This window comes from Candoia aspera, chromosome 10 (genome assembly GCF_035149785.1).
Source record: "Candoia aspera isolate rCanAsp1 chromosome 10, rCanAsp1.hap2, whole genome shotgun sequence".
Lineage (NCBI taxonomy): Eukaryota > Metazoa > Chordata > Lepidosauria > Squamata > Boidae > Candoia > Candoia aspera.
This window is the reverse complement of record NC_086162.1, coordinates 26,838,860-26,858,269: the sequence shown is the minus strand read 5'-3', so window position 1 is coordinate 26,858,269 and position 19,410 is coordinate 26,838,860. Positions and strand designations below refer to the sequence as shown.

The 19,410-nt window shown below is 58.8% G+C and overlaps 1 protein-coding gene across 1 annotated transcript in view; it reads right to left on the bottom strand.

Annotated features, from left to right (window-relative positions):
• Positions 1 to 241: 241 nt before the first annotated feature.
• The window catches only part of SPTBN4 (spectrin beta, non-erythrocytic 4), a 46,016-nt gene continuing 26,847 nt past the window's right edge, over positions 242 to 19,410 (bottom strand). Inside the window, exons 18-36 of the mRNA XM_063312523.1 lie at positions 18,069 to 18,159; positions 16,516 to 16,692; positions 12,710 to 12,973; positions 9,443 to 9,667; positions 8,955 to 9,044; positions 8,344 to 8,622; positions 7,713 to 7,843; positions 7,426 to 7,630; positions 6,735 to 7,112; positions 6,386 to 6,630; positions 6,145 to 6,283; positions 5,303 to 5,387; positions 4,730 to 4,926; positions 4,006 to 4,601; positions 3,485 to 3,554; positions 3,065 to 3,348; positions 1,840 to 2,013; positions 1,597 to 1,639; positions 242 to 1,503 (exon numbers count right to left, since the gene is read on the bottom strand). Of these exons, the coding sequence (XP_063168593.1) occupies positions 1,342 to 1,503; positions 1,597 to 1,639; positions 1,840 to 2,013; positions 3,065 to 3,348; positions 3,485 to 3,554; positions 4,006 to 4,601; positions 4,730 to 4,926; positions 5,303 to 5,387; positions 6,145 to 6,283; positions 6,386 to 6,630; positions 6,735 to 7,112; positions 7,426 to 7,630; positions 7,713 to 7,843; positions 8,344 to 8,622; positions 8,955 to 9,044; positions 9,443 to 9,667; positions 12,710 to 12,973; positions 16,516 to 16,692; positions 18,069 to 18,159 (3,835 nt within the window). The 3' untranslated portion in view covers positions 242 to 1,341. The remainder of the gene's footprint in view (positions 1,504 to 1,596; positions 1,640 to 1,839; positions 2,014 to 3,064; positions 3,349 to 3,484; positions 3,555 to 4,005; positions 4,602 to 4,729; positions 4,927 to 5,302; positions 5,388 to 6,144; positions 6,284 to 6,385; positions 6,631 to 6,734; positions 7,113 to 7,425; positions 7,631 to 7,712; positions 7,844 to 8,343; positions 8,623 to 8,954; positions 9,045 to 9,442; positions 9,668 to 12,709; positions 12,974 to 16,515; positions 16,693 to 18,068; positions 18,160 to 19,410) is intronic.

Sequence of the window (19,410 nt, the reverse complement as noted above, 5' to 3'; positions counted from 1 at the left end):
GCCAAGCTGGGAGGTGTCATGCCAGGGCCAGCCAGGTCTCTGGGCCTGGGAAGGGCTGAAGCTGTTGCCTCCTGGCTCCCCTGTTGTGTTAGTGCATAAAAGTGCACCTGGGTGAGCCCCTCCCTCACAGTAGGGCAGGGATGTGCAAGTGGCTTGTTCAAGGGGCCTCCACACACGTGGGCAGCTGCTCAGCTCCAGGAACGGCACAGGCCCTGCATCTTGGAATGCAGGGAGATTGGGAGTCCACAATGTGGGGCTCAGTTGCAGCTGGCAAACAAAGCAGCAGACTGGAAATACTGGCTAAAGGGTCGGTCGAAAGTGCACCTGCTCCTCAACCCCATCAGGCCATATTTGTGAGGATCATCCTCAAGATTTGCCCAGCAGGGCATCCAAACAAATCTTGGAAGGGGGTCCAAAGGCAGTTAACTGGGGAGCGCAAAGGCCCAGGGAATGTTCTCTCCAACCCCAGTGAGAGGCAGCAGCGGAGCCAGGCAGCCAAGCGAGGTGAGGAGCCAATCTTTTTCTCCCCTTTCCTGGCAATTTCCTCCAAGGCACGTGTGCGTGCCAATATTCTTCTGAGTAACTCCATTCGACCAAAGTAACCCTCGGGAGCCTGAATGCAGACAGATGGGATGAGGAGACATGTGCACCAAGAGGGATCTACAGCAAGCCCTCCAAACCCAGCCAAGCACTGTCCTTTGCACCCACAGTAGCACCATTTCTGGGAGACGTGAAGCTGGAAGGAAGACAAGAGGTGTCCTGCGAGGTTCCTCCAAGCAGCTCCTCAGGATTGCAAAGACAGCAGAAGCCCCTGAGGCCCCCTGTTCCATCACTTGGCTTCCCCTCCCACTGTCCAGACCCTAGGGCTGGTCAGCTGACAGGGACCCCTCTGGGGAGCTGCAGTAATTCCACAGACCCAGAGGAGCAAAAGGAACCCCGTGGACTGAATCCTCCTGTCCAGCCACCAGGACACAGTTGGAAATAAATGTGGAGCCCACAGGGCACCTGCTCTCCCGCTGCCCTTCAAGGGAAAGAAAGACTCTTGGTCCCCAGGCCGATTGCTCTCTCAGCTCCTGGCGGACAGAAGAGACAGGGAAGAAGTTCTTTCTGCACTTCCCAGGTGCGTCCCAACTGCACAGGTCCAGCGTCTTCTCCCAGGCACCAGTTTCAGTGAAGTCATGCCACCCCTTTGCCCCCCCCCCTTCTTAGCAGCATCAGGGTTCCTGCTGGGCAGCCTTGCGTCCTCTCGCGTCCTTTCTACACACCAAGATGTTGGCAAGCCTGCAGGCACAGATGCCTTGATTGTCCCTCCCAACATTGGGGGAGTGGGGGATGGCTGTCTCATTTCTTCCTGCCAGAGGTGCTGGCCCTTCGGTCAGTGTCCCGTTTGGGGATGCCTTCATCGGTGGAGGAGGTGGTGAGCAGCGCCTGGCTCCAGCGGGCGATCTCGGCATGCTCCGCAATGGAAAAAGTTAGCGCCTCAAGCCAGGTCTTCATGTCTTCCTAGAGCAGGAAAGGGCCCTTTCAGGTCTGTACGAGGCAGAGGTGGCCCACCATGTTGGGGGGGGGGACGGGGGGGGATGAAAAAGACCTTACCTCATCCTTGGCTTGCAGGAGGAACTCAACCCCATCATTAGTCCTGCAAGGGAGAACCCTGTCAACAGGGAGGGAGCTTGGCCTCCTCCTCGCAACCCTGCCCAGCCTCTGGAGAGGATCCCAGTCCACTCCCAGGGCCAGCAGAAAGCAAATCCCAATGCTCGGCCTCCAGGGGCCCGGGGCCCTGCTCTGGCTCCTGGACCCATCCTGGGAAGGAGGATGAGGGGCCCCACCAGGACCCACTTGATTTTGAGCACGTTCTTTTTCTTCTTGTAGTCACTGGCCACTTCGGCAGTGGTGCTGTGCAGGCTCAGCAGAGGCTCGTTGCTGTGGGTGCTTCCAGATTCCCGGCCCTTGGAATCCTTGTAGAAGCCCAGTTCCCCTTTGCTGAGGACGCAGTAAAGGTTGATCCAAGATCTGCCAGAAGGGGAGGAAAAGAAGATCTCCCAGGATCCATCCATGCTCCCAGAAGCTGCTCCCGGCAGCTCCCTTGCTTTTGTCTGGAAGCTGGCACTTATCTTTCCCCAGGGCATTTGAGTTGGGGATGGGAGAACAGTAAGAACAAGGCAGATTCTCTTCAGCTCTGGAGGCTTTTCATCTCCATTAACCCTTCTCTCCCTCAGTACAGGTAGTCCTTGGGTTCTTTCCACTCGTTCAGCGACCATTCAGAGGATGGCACTGAAAAAATGGACTTATGACCAGTCCTCGCACTTACGACCATCGCAACACACCCACAGTCACATGAACAAAATTCAGGCTCTTGGCGACCAGCCTGCATTTATGACTGCTGCAGCATCCCACAGTCACATTCTCCTGCCTTGCGTGAACTGCCTCTGCTCCAACTCCACCCACCCACCCATTTCCACCCCGGCTCTGCTCTTTTGGCTGCCTGGCACAGCATGGCCAAGATGAAGAGGCTGCTGTATCCCACTGCCCACCCACTTGGCCATGCCGTGCAGGGTGGCCAAAAGGGCAGAGCTGGTGGTGGGGGGTAGACAGGCGGGTGGGGGGAGTCAAAGCAGAAGCAGTTCATGCAAGGCAGGAGAAGTTTGAGGTCCTCGCCTAACAACCAGGAATGCTAGGACTGCTGTCGCTAAGCGGCATGGACAGGTGATGTTTCCCTTAATGACTGCTTTGCTAAGCGATGGAAATTCCAGTCCCAATTAGGGTCATAACCAGAAGACTACCTGTCCTGGGAGCGCCTCTCCACAGAGCCCCAAGCCCTGGGGGTCAGTGAACAGAGAGCTCCCATTGACTAGATCACCCAGCCCAGCTGCCTGCTGCCCGTGGCCACCCAAATGCCCGGACTGTCTTCTTGGGCCTCAGAAGGAGCAGCAGCTGCCAGCACTGCAAGCCACTGCTCTGTCGGATCTGGGCTGTCACCTGAGTGGCACAGTCTTGTTGGGAGCTGTCCCTCCCCCATTAGGGAGCAGGGCCTCGGCTCATGCCACCCCCTGCCTTGCCTCACCTGTTGGCAGCTTTCTTGTTTGGCCTCTGCAGCTCGAGCTTGCGGAGAAGGTAGCCCTCCTGCTGGGTGGTGTGTGTCGGGGGTGGTGGCGGTGGGGCACTGCTCTGGGCGGGGGCAGAGCGTGACCGACGGGCTTCACCTGGTGGCGCGTTGGGGTCTTTGGGACGGGGCCTCCGGCGAGGCTTGGGTCTGTCGCGGGCACGGGGTCTGTCTGGGCGCGGCGTCCTCTCCGGGAGCACGTCGAGGCCGTTGAGCAAGCGTGCAGGGGACTCTTTTTCCCGGGGCTGCAGGGGAGAAAGGGCCGCAGATGGCCATGAACAAAGGAGGATGGTGCCTTTGCACACTTCATCGTGTGCCAACCACTGACCGAATGCCCGGGGGCTCACGTGGCTATGCAGTGAGCAGAGGAAGGGTACTCACAGTGGCAGGGGCCAGCACTCCAGATTCCTTCTCCTGAAGCTGCTCCACGATGTCAGCCAGGGTTGCTTTGCTACGGACCAAGAGAGGACGGATCAGACTGCAAGCGGGGCAGCCTTGCCAGGGCAGCGGCCAGGCAAGTGGCATTTTGTGGCCAAGAAAGTACTGGGCACATCTTGCCAGAAGGTGGCTGAAACAGAATTTCAGCCTGGGCCAGCCTGCCTGCAGTTCTCCTTCTGAGTGCCCATCCAGGCTTGGCAAATGGCCCACCTGCCCTGGGAATGCTGCTGGTTCATCAGTCTTTCATGACTGGATTAATGTTTCCCCAACTGAAATCACAGCCATCATTCCTAAAAACACAAAGGCAGGATTCAGCTAATCCCAGTGGCTCGGCACATCCAGTGATGGCCCTTGGGCAGAAAGTCCCCCACATGGGCCCAGGACATGGGAAGGTGCAAGGGCGTTCCTCCCCAGAAGCCAAAGTCTCTGTTCCCATACCGGCTGTCTGAGGCGCAAGCACCTACCCGCCTCCTTTGGGGTCCACATGTGGTGCCTCCTGCTCGCTGGACTCCCGCCGCTCTGCCCGCCGGTCCCGCCTCTCCCTCCTGCGCTCTGCTTGCTCCTGCCGGGGTGCTTCCTGCTCACCAGATTCATGCCGCTCCAGCGAGCGCCGCTCCTGGGGTCTGTCAAGACGCGTCTCCAGGTGGCTTACCTTGGCCTCCACCTGTTCTAGCAAAGTCCCGGGAGCTGGGCTCGGGGGGCCTGGTCTGAGGGCTTCCTCGACTGCAGCGGTGGCCTCACTTGCTTTCTCCTGGGCTTTGACTTCTACCACAGCCCCCAGGCCCTCCGGAAGGTGGTCAATCTTGGGCCTCAACCGTTCTGGTTTCAGCTCCTGCCGGACGTAGGCCACCTTGGCCTCCACAGGCTCTGGGGTCCCCGGCTCCACTCTATTGAGCAGCGCATGGGGCTCTGTTCGACCTCGCAAGAGGTCCTTCTCGAACAGCGGCTGGCACAGGAGGGAGGCGCCCTTGCTGTTCAGCTCAGCAGGGTCTGGGAAGATCCTTCGGCCCAAAAGGGGGGTGGGGGGCTGCTTGCTCTGCTCTGCCTTCAGCTTCTCGATCTGAGGGGCAACAGATACAAGGAGAGAAACCAGTAAGTTTCTTTTTCGGCTGCCCCTGGCACGCCCACTAGCCTGAGGCCCGCTCAGTCCCGCAGTCCCCACGAAAGGCCCCGAGTCTTAGCTCATACGGTGGTGAGACGTCTTAGGGAGCTGAAGCGCTCCTCCCAAGATGCAGCGGCTTTCCGGAAGGCCTCGTGGCGCCGGATGAGCTGCTCCACCTCATCCACGCTGTTTCCCAGCTCCCGGCTCCTCAGCAGGGGCTCCTGGGCCGTGAGCCAGGCATCTGCCACAACTGCCTCCTGAGCAAACTGGTGCACCTCCAGCACTGCCAGAGAGGCAGGAATAACCATGAGCAGACGGAACCCTGCTGCTCCCTCCCTGTTCTGAGTGCCTGCCCCCCTTGCTCGGCCCTGGCCCACCGCAGGAAGCCTAGAGGCACAGCAGCCAAGGGATGCCCAACTCGGGATCCAGCCAGGGCCCTGGCTGCAGCAGCCACAGTGATCCATGTGTCCAAATTTCAGGCCATGCGTGACCTGAACACTTTCTCTCTCTCCCCCCAGCGGAGCATGATAACTCCAGGGGCAAGCACCGAGGATCGGAGCACATGATGGTCTGCTGAAGCTGCTGTGTGGCCATCCTCCTCTCCTGCAGCCCGGCCCCCTTGGCTCTCCCCGCAGGAGAGGAGGGCCAGCCAGGCTTACTTTGCTGCAGCCACTCCCAGTGCTGGTCCCACTTGTCAACCATTTCTTTCTTCTTGGCCATCAGCTTCTCCAGGTGGAGTTTGATCTGCATTGCAAGCAAGAGAAGCCTGGTTGGGAAGGGGAGAGGACATCATCCCGAACCTTCCAGGATTCCCAGCTTCCCTCACAATCTCGGAAAGAGCCCTTGACTCACTGGGAGGCTTTGGCTTTGTGCAGTGCGTGAACCCAGGCACTCGCCATGGGCTCCCGGAATGAAAAAGCCTCTCTGTCCTCAGCTCTCTCTGGTGACTGGGCCTGGCAAAAGTTTGAAAAACCTCAGTGTGGGAAGTGTTAAGGCTGGCAGGCAAATGGGGCTGCCTGTCTCTGGCCTGCCTGCTGCTCCTCGAAGGAGCAAAGATGGCCTGGTTATTATTCCCAGACTGACACCTCCCAAACTCATGGTGCCCGTCAGGTGAGTGCCATGAGCAGCCGGGTTCTCCCCACCCGGAGGCTTCTTCTTGGGAGACTCTGCTCCACATCCAGCTGAAGAAGGGGAGCTCCCTGCTGTATCCCCCTCCACTGTTCTCAGGGCTACAAAGAACAGGCCTGGCTCCAGAATCTCCTTTGCAGAACCTCCTTCCTCAGCCAGTCCACGGTAGCTGATCCACACCCCAGCAGTCTCCAGCTGTTTGGTTTCTTCCCAAAGCTGCAAGCCTCTGTAACCAACTGGGTGGGCCCCTGTGCGCTAAATCCCCTGAGCCCTCTGGGTGCCAGGTCTGGGGTGCCTTCCAACCCCTCCACGCATTGGGACCGCTTGTCTAGCAGTTCTGGAGGGAGGGACTCTGCCCCGGGTGGAGACTCACTTCCTCGCCAGCTGCGCTTCTGTTCAGCACCAGGGTCTTGCCCAGGTCCACACAGGCAGAGATGGCCTTGCTGCGAGCCTCGATTTCGCTCTTCAGGCCTTGGTGGTCGTTTATCAGCCCTTCCACAGTGGACACGTCCCTGCACACAGAGATGCCGTGGGGAGAGAGGACGGGCCCCGAGGAGGCACAGCTCCTTTGGAGGAGGGGAGGCAGGGCGCAGCTCTCCCCGTCTTGGCCGTACCTGGGCTTCTCGCCAGCCCCGATCTGGCAGAGGATGGTGTCCATCCAGGAAATGAGGTCCCGCACCAAGTTGAGAAAGCGGATTTTATCAGCTGTGGTGGTGACCTGCAACCGGCAGTCTTCACATGAGCTCAGCAGTTCCTTCCAGGAGCGCATGACCTCCTGCTCCTTGGTGGCGATGGCATCAGCATTCTCGCCAGCGTACACTGTCTGCAGTTGGGCTGCCACCTCTTGCAGCTGCCGAACCTGCCGTTCGCCCCCCCAAAACAGGGAGAGATGATCCTACCAGCAGCTCCCTCCTCCCCAGACCTAAAGCAGAGTTCACGCAGTGCCTTCTCCTCCCCACTCACCTGTGCCACCAGGACCTGGATGTCGTGCTCAAAGGAGTTGAGCATCCTTTGCAGAGTACCAGCCGAGGTCTTGCACTCACGGACTGCAACCTCCGGCAGGCGTTGCTTCTTCTCCTCAATTTGGGAGAGGACATCCCTGCAGTCGCTGAAGAACTTGTGCAGCTCGTGGGAGGCAGCCAGCATCTGTGCCCTCGTCTCGATCAGCTCCAGCAAGTCCGCCCAGGCCTCATTCACCCCATCCTTCCACTCAGCGATGGTGGCAGCATCTGCGTGCCCATACTCAATCAGCTCATCCACCATCTGGTTGATGGCCGAGATTCGTTCGTTGCCAATACTGCCTGTCTCACTGGCAAACTCCGTGAACTTCTCTTGCAGCAGCTGCGCAAAACAGAGAGCGAGCTAGGCAGATCCCATAGGTGTGTTCAGCTCAGCTGCAGCTCAAATCTTCCTTTGTCGGTGTTTCCTTTGCTGAGTAAAAGCCCCGGGAGCCGGTTTTCATCTCCAGTTTCCTGTCCCTTCAGCCCTGATGCTGGCACAGGTTTGGGAGCGTTTCCTAGGTGTGCACAAAGCGCATCTCCCCACCCCTGAGGAGCCCATTCCCTGGGGCCACCGCCACAGGCCGCAAGCTTTTGGTTACCCCGGCAGGGTCTCCCTCCCACTTCTGGGCCCCCTTCCCTTCGCCCATTCTCACCGTCACGTGCTCGTAGTCCTGCCCCAGCTCGGGTGAGCTGGCCACCACCTCCTTTTCAGCAATCCAGTGTTCCAGCTCATCCACCTCACGGTGGAGCTGGTAGAGCCAGTACTGCTGCTCCAGCCTGGCCTTGCGCTCCTCCACCAGGTCCTTCAGGGACACGTAGAGCCGGTCCACCCGGGACTGCCTCCTGCTGACCTGCTCGCTGGCAAGGACAGGACCTGGTCAGTGTGGGGAGGCGGAGGGGAGGGGAGGGGAGGGGAGGGGAGGGGAGGGGAGGATCCCACCTGTCTGCGTGGCCCAGCTCCAGCAGTGACCGGCACTGCCGCGACAGCTGGGCGATGGTCTCCGCGTAGTTCTCAACCGTCTGCTCGGTCATCAGGTGCTTCTTCAGCAGCTGCAGCGTGCTCTGCTCATCCTGGAGGAGGAGGTTCCAGGGAGGAGCACTGATGGAGGCACCTCCCTTCCCCCTCTGGCCCTGCTGGTCCCCCCATGACACAAGGGGGGCCTCCTATCTTCTCGAGCGGGCTGAGCCACAGCTGGAGAAGGTGGCTTCTCCAAGCACCCTTTTTCTGACTGGCTCTGGATCTGGTGGGGCCAGGAGCAGGAAGAGCGAGGCCTGTCGAGGGTCCCCGAGGAGCAGTCAGGGGGGATCAGCGGCAGAGCAGCTCTCAAGAGCTGCGGCTTTGACCTCCCAACGGCTCCGGGGCAGGGGCTGCTCCGGTGCCCCGATCTGGGAAGAGGAGCTACTATACAGCCAGTGGGAACCCCCAAATCCCTGCCCTGACACCCTCCTGTCCTTCATGGACCAGCAGCCCACAGTTGGGAAGCCCTGGAGGAGCATCTCTGGCCTGGGCGCACAGCACCCGGGGAGGGTAAGCTGCCACCAGGGAGGCAGCGCTGCCTAGCCCCGCTTACCTTGCCCTTCTCCTCGTTCATCATGAAGAGCTCCTGCTCGCTCAGCCAGGCCTCAACCTCCCCCACATCAAAGTAGTACTGCTCCACTTGGTAGGTGGTGTCCAGCAGCTGCTGCCGCTGCTCCGTCTCCTCCTGGAGGACCCCCCACAGTCCGGAGAGCTGCTCCAACAGCAGCCGCACGGAGTCCACCTCAGGGCTCCTGAGGAATGCAACGCTGCCAGCATGCTCCAGCACCTCCTCCGTCCGGGGCCTGTGCACCTGGATCTCCCGGCGCAGGGCCTGGGGCCAGAGAGAAAAGGCGCTGGGGTTGCTGCTTTTTGGTGCCCAGCCAGAGAGCCAAGCTTTGGCTTTCCAGGTTTGGCCCCGGAGGATGGAGGAGGGTGACGGAGCATCCTCTGCAGGCCTCCTTTACCACCATGTGCCTGTCTGCTTGGGCTGCAGAAGAAAGTGCTTCACACTGGAAACCACAGGCTAAGACAAACCAGCACCACTCTCCAAAGCAATGAGATCTTCTGGGCTGCTTTCATAATGAAGCCCCATTCTTGGCCCAGACTCCTCCCTCTGGGGCAGGGCTGCCACCCGAAGCCTGGGACCAGCACCCCGCCCCTCACCTGGTTCTTCTTGATCAGCTGCTGAACTGTCTGCAGGTCGCTCCCAAGGTCTTTCAGCATGGCCAGTGGCAGGCGGTCCTGGACCCAGATCTAAAAGGGGAGAAGGAGAGAATGGAGGGAGAGTCAGGCCAAAAAGATGGCCTGTCCCCAAAAGCAATTCCCATCTTGGCCCCATTTTGCCAGGGAGATGGCTCTGTCCCGCCAATGGCCTCTGGGGTCTCACACACCCCAGCCTCGGCTCCCTTGGCTGCCCTATGCCTAGAGAGGGCCTTTCACTGTTGTTTCTGGCTGGGGTGTGGGGCAAGCCAGGTGGCCCTTTCACCCCTTCTGCCTCCTCGTAATTTCTGTAGTGGGGAACACCAGTCAAGAAAGACCCCTGCGGGGCTGGAAGGTTCATTCCCATTCCCGTTTATCGAGAGCTGGGTTGACTCACGACCCTGTCAGCCTTCCAGAAGCCGGTTCGGCCGCCACCTCTGCCCAGCACCTACCAGCTCGTCCTCCAGATCATGGCTGATTTGGTGCAGCTCCTTTGAGGCCAGCAGGATCCTCCGGCGCTCCCTGAGGGGCTCCAGGAGGCGCACAATCCGCGCCCCCACCACGCTCTGCCTCTCGTCCACCATCTCCCTGCTGGTGGTCTCTGGGGGCAGAGCAGCAACCTGGACCTGCAGCTCCCCCATCTCCTTGGACCACTCCTCTACCTGCGTCTCCATGGTCTGCAAGAGAGAGGGCCAGCATGGGCTGGCAGAGAAAAGGCACCCACGGGCACCCTCCAGCTTCTGCCCAGCATGGACCTGGGTGAGGGGCTCTGTTGCAGCCCCTACTGCAGCCAAGAGCAGCTGCCGCCCCTTCCTCCGAGAAGCAGTTGGCTACCATAAGAGCTCACGGCTCAAGCCTTCAGTGACCCAGAATCCCCCCCTTTTTTTCCTTGGAATTGTTCTGTTCGATGGGTGAAATTCACAGAAGATGGAATTTACCCCTTTGCTAAATGCTATGGCTTTGCCTTCAGAGCTGACGGCCCAGTCGCCAGGGACTGCAGTCACCTGTCAGGTGAGCTGCACCTGCAAGAAACCAGCCAGAGAAAAAAGGCCCCCAGGGTGGGGCTCAGGGGCAGCTCCAGCCCAACTCACCCTCTCCAAATACCCTGTCCCGAGCTCGGGCATTGGCAGCCAGTACCCCCTGAGCCATCAGGAGGGAGGCAGGAGGAAGACCCCTGCCCCAGTTCCCAAGGAGAGGGAGCCAGCTGAGAGTTCTCCTGGGGGCAGGGGGGGCTGCAATTCTCCAGGGGGCCATCCCTTAAGAGTCAGCAGGTGATCTGTGGCCAGGAAGGCCTTTGCTCCATCTGGTGTGCCAGTTGTGCCCATTCCTAGATTGGGGGCCTAAGACTCATGCCCTAGTCTCCTTGCAGCTTGACTACTGCAACGTGCTGTATGTGGGGCTGCCCTTGAAGACCACTCAGCAGCTTCAGCTAGTCCAGAATGCCTCAGTATGCCCATGTAACACCAACGCTTCAGAAGCTGCATTGGCTGCCAGTCTGCTTCCAGGTGCAATTTAAGGTGCTAGTCGCCACCTATAAAGCCCTACATGGCACAGGGCCTGGTTACTTGAAGGACTGCCTGTCTCCGATAGTATCTGCTTGGCTGGTTCAATCTGGCAGGGTTGGCGCGCTCTGGGTTCCATTGATTAAACAATGCCATCTCTCAGGACCCCGGAAGCACGCCTTCTCTGTAGCAGGGCCTGCCCTCTGGAATGATCTGGATGCCACCCCCCGCCCCCCGTGTTCCTTAGAAGAGCCATGAAGACCTGGCTTTTCACCCGGGCCTTTGGCGAGGGAGAGGGAGAACCCTCACTTCATTACACTTGCCATCTTTTATCTTTATCTCTTATTGACGCTATTGTTAATTTCTTTGATTGTTGTGAGCCACCCAGAGTTGCTGGGAGTCAGGCAGCACACAAGTTTAATTAATTAAATTATCACCATCATGACTGACTGACTGACTAACCAACCCTAATAATTACTACTACACAGACTATCCCTGCTCTAAAAGGACCAAATAAGCCATGAAGCACCTCATGCCAGAAGTAGAAACAAGAATAGCCATCTTAAGAGAGAGATTACGGAGCAGCCAAGTAATTCTCAGTGGGTGGGAAGCAGGAGGCAGCGATGCAGAGCAGAGGCGCTTTCCAAGGCCAGCCCTTCATGGCCCACCTGGCTGCCTGCCGTCCCCATCAATTTCACGCACATTGGTGGCTCCCCGGCACCCACTCTGCTCTGCGATGCCCCAGATTTGCCTCTCACACAGCAGCTTCTCCGGGTCTCTCCTCCAAAAAAAACGGCCAGGGGAACCCACAGTGGAGAGGGCAGGGGAAGGCAGAGGTGCTGTGGACACTCTCTCCCCTGGCTTCCCTACAGAGGACCCCAGTTCCCACATGTGGCGTCCTGGTCCTGTGGAGCCCGGCAGCTTTCCTCTTGGCCCAGGCTGGGGCTCTGCTGGTCTCCAGGCTGCACAGAGCTCTGCAGGGTCTCTCTTTTCCAGCTGAGCACATCTGAGACAGGCTCTGTGTGGCAAGGAAGCCAGACGGTGCTCTTTGGGGAAAATGCGAAAACATTAGATGGGCCAAGCATGGGAAAGAGAGTGTAGCAGCAGCAACTGGTCAAGAACATGAAGAATACATCTCCGAAGAGCTGGGCTACAAGAAATGCCTCCAGTTGTCCCCACAGAGCAAGCTGGGCCAGGCACCTCCAGCTGAGGAGCAGCTAACCCCACTGAGCCAAAGGACTGGCGAGCTATGATGCTGGCAAAGGCTGCCTGCGCAGCCCACAAATCAGAGGGAAAGCATTTTATACATTTGTAACCCGCTACGTGGGTAAGGGACGCGGTGGCGCTGCGGGTTAAACCGCTGAGCTGCCGATCGGAAGGTCGGCGGTTCGAAACCGTGTGGCGGGGTGAGCTCCCATTGCTCGTCCCAGCTCCTGCTCACCTAGCAGTTCGAAAACATGCAAATGTGAGTAGATCAATAGGTACCGCTTCGGCGGGAAGGTAACGGCGTTCCGAGTCGTCATGCTGGCCACATGACCCGGAAGTGTCTATGACAACGCCGGCTCCAAGGCTTAGAAACGGAGATGAGCACCGCCCCCTAGAGTCGGATTCGACTGGACTTTACGTCAAGGGAAACCTTTACCTTTACCCTAACCCGCTACGTAGCCATTGAAGGCAAACAGCCCAGCAGAGTGAGGCACCCCTTTCCACCCTGGCATCCCCACCCTTTGCTCTCCAAGCCTCCTGGCTGCCAAGCTCCTTCCTAAGCCCTGCAGACCTTCGGAGGGGGAAGCCTAATTCACTGCTGCCAAGGAGCGAACCGCCTGCTGAAAAAAGGCCCACGCCAACTCCCCCACCCCCAGGCACCAACTAGAGCTGATTATTGGGGATGGGGAGGGGGCAGGAGGTAATCACAGGGCGCCTCCAGTTTAAGCACTTGCTGCTTTATTTGTAGTCAGCAGCGTTTCCAATTTCTTTCACGATTACCATCCTGAGAAGCCGAGAGAGGTCCAGGCGTTCCAGGATCTCTGCAAAGGTTTGAGCTGGGCCATTCCCCTGAATACTCTGCCCTGGAGAATCCCAGACTAGCAAATCCCTCCCAAGGCTGGGACCGTAAAGCCAGATTCTCTTTGGCAACCTCTCCGCATGGTCCCCACAGTCCCCATGTGCCCAAATCTCTTATCCTGGAGGGTCCTTCCCTGGCCCTTCGCAAATCACCTGCAGCTTCCTGAGGCTGCTGTTGACCCTGGCGAGGTCCGGCCCAGCATCCACAGCTTGCAGTCGGCTCTCCATGTGGAGAAGCTTCTTGTCCAGCTCTGCGTAGCTCTGCACTAAGCGGTCAGCCCGGGTGGCTTCCAGCAGATGCTGCGCCTTGGCCTGGGTGGCAGACTCCAGCTCTGCCCAGCACTGCCGGATCTCCTCCAGCTTCTCCCTCACGGTTTCCGCCAGCTCGGGCTTCTCTCGCATCAGCTGCTGCCCTTCCTGTAGTGGGGGGGGGGGGGAGAAAGGGGAAAAGCTGGCACAGCACCCCACAGATTCTGCCAATGCCCCAGGACGCTGGACCTGACGCATCCAGCTCCTGAGGGTCCCAGGGGAGGAAAGCCCTGTTGGTGTGCCCCATACATCTCAGGAAGCTGGGACGGATGCCCCCAGGCTCTGGGGACTGCACCAGGCACACCTGTGCTCCCGGAGTCTGAATCCCACCGCAGCCACCCCTCTGAAAACGTGCCTTGGGCTTCTGTGGGGCGGTAGCTTGAGGTGAGGGACTGTGGGGAAGCTGGGAAAGTAATGGGAGGAACGTCAGACATGCACACCCACAAAATCAGAGAGGAATTCGTTAGTAGCTTATTTCATAAATGCTAGCTCAGTCCCACTTGCAAAGAACCTGGGAATTCAAATCACTCAAAGAGCCCCTGCCTAATTCCCACACAAAGAAACAAGGCCTGGAAGTTCCTTGCTGAGATTCTGGCCTTCACTCCCAATCCTGGTATTAAAAAAATGTTGTTTGTGGTCTGCCCGGCCAGGAGGCCCCGACACACATATGGATCGCCTTTTCTGCTGCAGCTTCGCAGGCTGGTCTGACCATCTCCACGTGATCCCTTCCAACTCTGTGGGGCCAGGGGGGTTGTCACTAGGAACATGGGCCACAATCAACAAAGGGGCGGCTATGGCTGCCGCCACCAATTCTTTTGGCTCACCAACCCGACCAGCTTTTGCCATCGGTGGCAGGAGATGTAAGCGGCTCCCTATCCTGGCGGCTGAGTCTAAACGTAGGTTCTCCGGAGCTCCTGCCTGCAGCCTTGATTCCCCGGAGGATGCCCTCTTCTCCTCTCTCAGGTGACTCTGGGCTCCTACAGTTGACTTTCAAAAGGCCCAAGAACTGCTCCCCAGTCCCAGCTGTGCTTTCAGCAAGCACTGCGTTTATCCCTCTCTTGGGGATTGTGAAATGAGGCAGCCTGTCTAGCCCGGAGCCGTGCTTGTCTTGCCCTCTGGCAGATGCTTTCATTTGATGCACGTTGGCAGCCAAAGGGGAGAAACGGGGTGTTGCCCCTGGTGATTTGGGGCCTGATGTACCAGTCCAGCAGCCCCCCTCTCAGCTGAGGTTGTGCACAGAGATGTTTTTTTGGGGGCAGCCCCTTGTCACTTTTACACCAATGCTCTTTCCACTGATTCTCTTCCAGCATCCCTTCACCTGCTCCCCCAGGAGAGTTCCCACCACCTGTTTGGCAAGAAGCTCTTCCTGTAGACCTGTTGTGTGCAGGTCTCCTGCCTCCATGCAAGTCACGGCACCTTCCCCTGGAGTCCCCCTGGGCTGGGGGAGGCTGTGTGTGCCTGGATGAGCACCTCCTTCCTGGGCACGAGGCTGCCAAGGGGCACAACTCCTGCCCGTCTCAAGGTGCCACAGCCCTCCTAGTCGCCCTTGCCTGTGTTGTGAGGGGAGCAGTGAGGGGCGGGCAACAGCCCCCACCGCAGTTGTGCGTGAGCTGCCTTCCTGCCTGCAGGGAGGGGGCGGCTTTTGGAGGAGTTCTCAGGATGCTGCCTCAAACTCTCTGTGTAGCTTTATCGGGCCAGATACCTACCTCGCTGCAGCGTGCACGTCTCAAGGGGAGCCCACAAGCAAAGCAGGGATGCCCAAGCACCATCCCGGCCATGTTCCGCCACAAGGAGTCAGATATGCCCCTTGTGGCTCTTAGCAACGCTTACAGGCCCAGGCCCTGGGAAGTGTTCCGATGGCTGCTACCTTGCTTCACTTCCTCTGAAATCCGCAAATACCAGTCTTTCTCTGCTGAGAAGCAATTTCTCATCTGAGCGCAAACACCCTCCCACCCCAGCTGGAAAGGGAACTTTTGAGTGGGGTCTCTGAGAAAATGTGCAAGGCGGCTGCTGCTGCTGCTGCTGTCAGAGATCACAATGTGGCCTCTGTCAGTCCATAACATTCCAAGGGCAAACAGTTGCCGGAGCTGCCGCACAGCCCAGCACCCCTCCTGCCTGCCGGCCCTTTACTGACAGGTTAGCCTTGTTTATACAGGCATGTGTACAGGATTGGCCCACACGGCGCTTTTCTGTACATGTTTACACAGAGCCAACACAGCGACAAGGCATAGCCAAGGCCTCCCACTGCCCCCTAAGACATGGCACAGCAGCAGCACTAAGCCCGGCTCAGGTACCGGGAATCTCCTGAGAGAGCAGGGGTATCTAGGAAGTAGATTTAGGGGGAGGTGTGGCTGTTGGTGAAGCACATGCCTTGCACCGAGGAAAGAAAGTTCTTGGGAGCCGGCTGCCCCCTCCACTTGGCGCAGGATTCCCTGCTCCACCCAGCTTGCAGAGATCTTGGACAGAGGTGAGAGGGGTGCTGGGGGACACTTCCTGGGACCCCTTGTTGACGGCCCAGAGTTTCTGGCCTGCAAAGCACATGGTCCGCCAGCCCGGGGGTTTCCTGCTGCCCTCAGCTCGGCTGCAGCAGTAGCCGTTTTGTGGCAAGGCCACCCTGGGGTCGCCAACTCCTGAGGAATGCAGGTCGAGGGAAATAAGCTGCACCATGCCTATGCCAACAGACATCCGATGCCAACATTCAGAAGGGATCCAGCATCAACAGCTACAGTATGCAGTGACAAGAGGGCAGAAACGGCACTCTGCCTCACCACCATCTGCTCTGGATTCACTGAACATCAGGCAGCAGCCCTCAGCCAATCTGGAGCACCCTCAGAGCTAGTGCCAAGGAACAACAACAACAACTCCCCCCCCCAAGGGTCCACCATCACTTGGGAAACAGCATCTTTTCAAGCACACCTCACAGAACTCTCCACACTGCCGTCAAACACACGTCAGCCCCTCCCTGCAGAAGACGGCCCAGGCAGGGACTTGCCAGATGTTCAAGCACCCCAGGCCCAAGACAGGGGTCCTCTGGCCCACAGTAGCATCACAGCCAGGCCAGGTTCAGCCCCAGGACCTCTCCTACCACACCTGCTGCTCCCAGAGTCCAGAGGAGGGACCCCAGCAGGGGAGCAAACACACCCAGTTACCCCCCCCCCCGCGCTTGCTGGGCCCCTTCCCTGGACACCCAGGCTGTGTTTCTCCATAGGCAGGGCTACGGGCTGCCACCCTAGCCCACAGAACGGGGGCAGAAGCTGGACCAGCCATCTCCCCAATTCCAGAGGAGCAAAAGACCACACCATCTTCCAGGTGGGGAGGGGGCACTGCACATCACCATTTCCCACAAACACACAAAAGGCCAAACATGGTCAGAGATGTTGCCCTTAAAGGCAGACGGGAGAGAAGGGAATCTATGCATCATGGGCCAAGACAGAGCAGAGTCTACCCAGAAGGCGCTTGGGTAGATACAGATGCAGCTTCCCTGGAACACCCTGTAAGCCGCAGTGGGGGGGGGGGGGATCCGCGGGCCTCCCCCACCTGAGCTAAAAGACGCACTGCCTCGAGCGACCTCTGCGTCATCAGCCTCCTCGTTGGGGCGCGGAGAGACCCCCCCCCAGGCAAGGCCCAGCCCGCGCTCGTCCTGCACCCACCTTCTCGATCTTGTGCAGCCACTCCTTATTCTGGGCCAGCTCGGCCATGAACGCGCGGTGCCGAAGCCATCGCTTGGGTGGCCGCTGCGGCGGCGGCGGCTTCCAGGACGGCGCGTCCTGGTCACGAGGCGCCTCGCCGGCCATCAGCGCCTCTTTCTCCGCCACCCAGCCATCCAGCTGCAGGGAGACGGACGGGGGAGGCGCAGTCAGCCCGGCTCCGAAAAAGCACCCCGCCCGCTCGGCCTGGGCCGCCGCCTCCTCGCCGCCGCCGCCTCCTCCCCACCTGCGCAGCGGGTCGCCTCCTCCCGGCTGCAGCCGAAGCGAGGCCCTGCCGCGTCACGGTCCCGAGTGCTCCGAAGCCGGCCGGTGCGCTGCAGCGGGTGGACTGGCAGCCGCGGAGCCACCCGCCCTCCCTACAGCGAGCGAGCGAGCGTGCTCATTCCCAGCTGGCGGGGGGGGGGGGCACTCGCTCTCGAGAACAGCTTTTGGGAGGAGGGCAGCGTTCAAACGCCCGTTTTCCTCCCCCCCCATTCATTCCAGACCCCCGGCCATCGAGGGGGCTGGGGGCAACTAGACCCTCTGGGGAGGGTGGGACATTAGGGTGCCCCGAAGCGGCCCTGGCCTTGCTTGGAGAAGGGGCGGTGCGGGCTGGGAGGGCTGCAAAGCGAGGAAGCCGCTGCAGAGGGAGGAGGGCAGGCGGACGCCCCCGGACGGAAGGCACAGCCTCTTCCTCCCCGTGAGCCGCTTTCTCCGGCGGGCTTATTCTTGTTCTCCGGCCCCCAAAGAATAAACCCCCGGTGGAACCATCGGTTGGAGGGCCGTGGGAAACCTCAAAGCTCCCACCGCGGCGGGGAGTACGAGGGGATCAGATTATTAGACCTCCCCACAGCCCTCTCCGGACCCAGCGGGGACGGAGGACAAGCCGGCCCCTCCCAACGAGCAGCCTTGGAGGATGCGAAACTCCACCAGGCCTAATTAGCATAATTAAAGGAACAGCGGCGGATCACACTGTGCCGGGAAGGCCTAAAGGGGTGCAGACCGACACGCACGGGAAATGCCAGCCGGGCTCCGTGGAGGGAAAGCGGGGAAGAGTGCAGTCACTTCTCTGAAGGGTGAATGGGGGGAAGGCTGGGGGGGAAGGAGGCGACTCTGACCCTTGACTCTTGGATCTCTTCCCCTGAGTTCATTCCTTCCCCTTCTACCGACCCTAAGGGCCAGCTTGTCCTGGAGTTCGTGTGCATGCACACATGTGCCGGGTTAAGGCTGCATGCCTGAATGTTCCCTCATGAAAAAGCCAACAAAGATCAACACCACCCTACCCTTTTACAAAAGTGTGTGTGTGGGGGGTCTTCATTGCCAGATTTCTCTAGGCAAAGCAGAACAGCCTCTCCCACATCCTTTCTGGGGCCCTCCAAAGGACTGGCTGCATTTGAGGGGAGCGTAACTAGGGCAGGTGTCCCCCAGGTCTGCTGCCCTTGGGTCCGTGGCCTGCTCTTGCCTCTCAGAGGACAGGCAGGGCATGCCTGAGAGCCCCACCCCCCTGTGGGTAATACCTCATGGCAGCTTTGCAGGAAGTGCTGCAGCTCCAGGTGGTCACTGAGGCGCTGCATCCAGGCATTGGCCAGCTGGACATTCTGTCCACTCCTGCAAGAAGAGCAAACTGGTCATCCTGGTCAACCTCCTCCCAAGGAGGAATCTCTCTGGGGCATGGACACCTGCCCACTCCCTGTCCCCTGCTTACTCTCTCACACAGGCCCTCCTTCCTGGCAGCTGACCCAGTCAGACCCCTCACCAACCCTGCCCAGAGAGGCTCCCTTTCTGTTCTGCGAGGGGAATGCGGAGATCCACCTCTGGATTGGGGCTCCAGACCCCTCGGCATCCTCAGAAGGCCTCCTCCAAAGGCTCTCCATGCTCTGAAAAGTCCCTTGCTCTTAATCTCCCAACAGCCAAACCTCAGCTGGACTTGGATGGGTAGTGAGACTGATTCCACCCTCCACAAACCGACAGAAAATGCCAAGCAAGAGAGTGCAGTATTGGCATTCCCTTTTAAGAACACAAATCACTGTAAGACCCAATGATTGGACAAATAGATGACGACAGTGGTAACAACAACAACAAGAGTCACCTTCCCTGCTCCTCCCACTTTTGGCTAAAAGAAAGTACAGCAGAGCACTGAGCTGCTGTTTCTATCTGGAACAGAAAACTAGATTTAGGATTTGACACCAATTAAGATGTCAAAATAAATTAGCACTTGGCCTGCCACAAAGAGAAGCTTGGGGGGGGATGGAGGAGAAGTAGCAGCAGCAACTGAGGACAGGTGAGTTCCTTCTGCGCCCAGCCCCTTCGCTGCAGCCCTCCTTTATCTTAGCCAATCTCAGCTTCTTGCTGGAAACCCACAGCCTAGGAGCTGTGGGGAACGCAGCCAGACACAGTCACTTTGGGGACACAGAAAGCCATCCGGCCTCTGGAAGAGAAACGTGTTGAGGTTTTCCTACTAACAGATTAAGACTGCTATATCCTAGTCATTTTGGCCGGGTGAAAAAGGTTGCAAGTGATTGTCTCCTCGCACGTGCTTCATGCAAAATAGCCTGGGGGGAGGACCTGCCCGGACTTGTTTTCTCACTTCCTTTTTTTCTCTCTGCCTATATGTAGCCAAGCAAGGCTTGCTCCAAAGGGAGCTAAGTCCTTTAAATGTTTTGCTTTTTGTAAATAAATTATTTTTATAGAAATGCTTGGTGTGTGACTTTTTTGACCTCTCCTGGGCTAAAGGCTTTCCCAGCATCTGCCAACAGGTTATGGGCCCAGTAAACAACGCAGTAAAACCCAGAGAGAAAAGAGAGATCAACTCCACACCTCATGCACAATTTAAAGGCAGGTAGCAAAGACCTGTGAAGA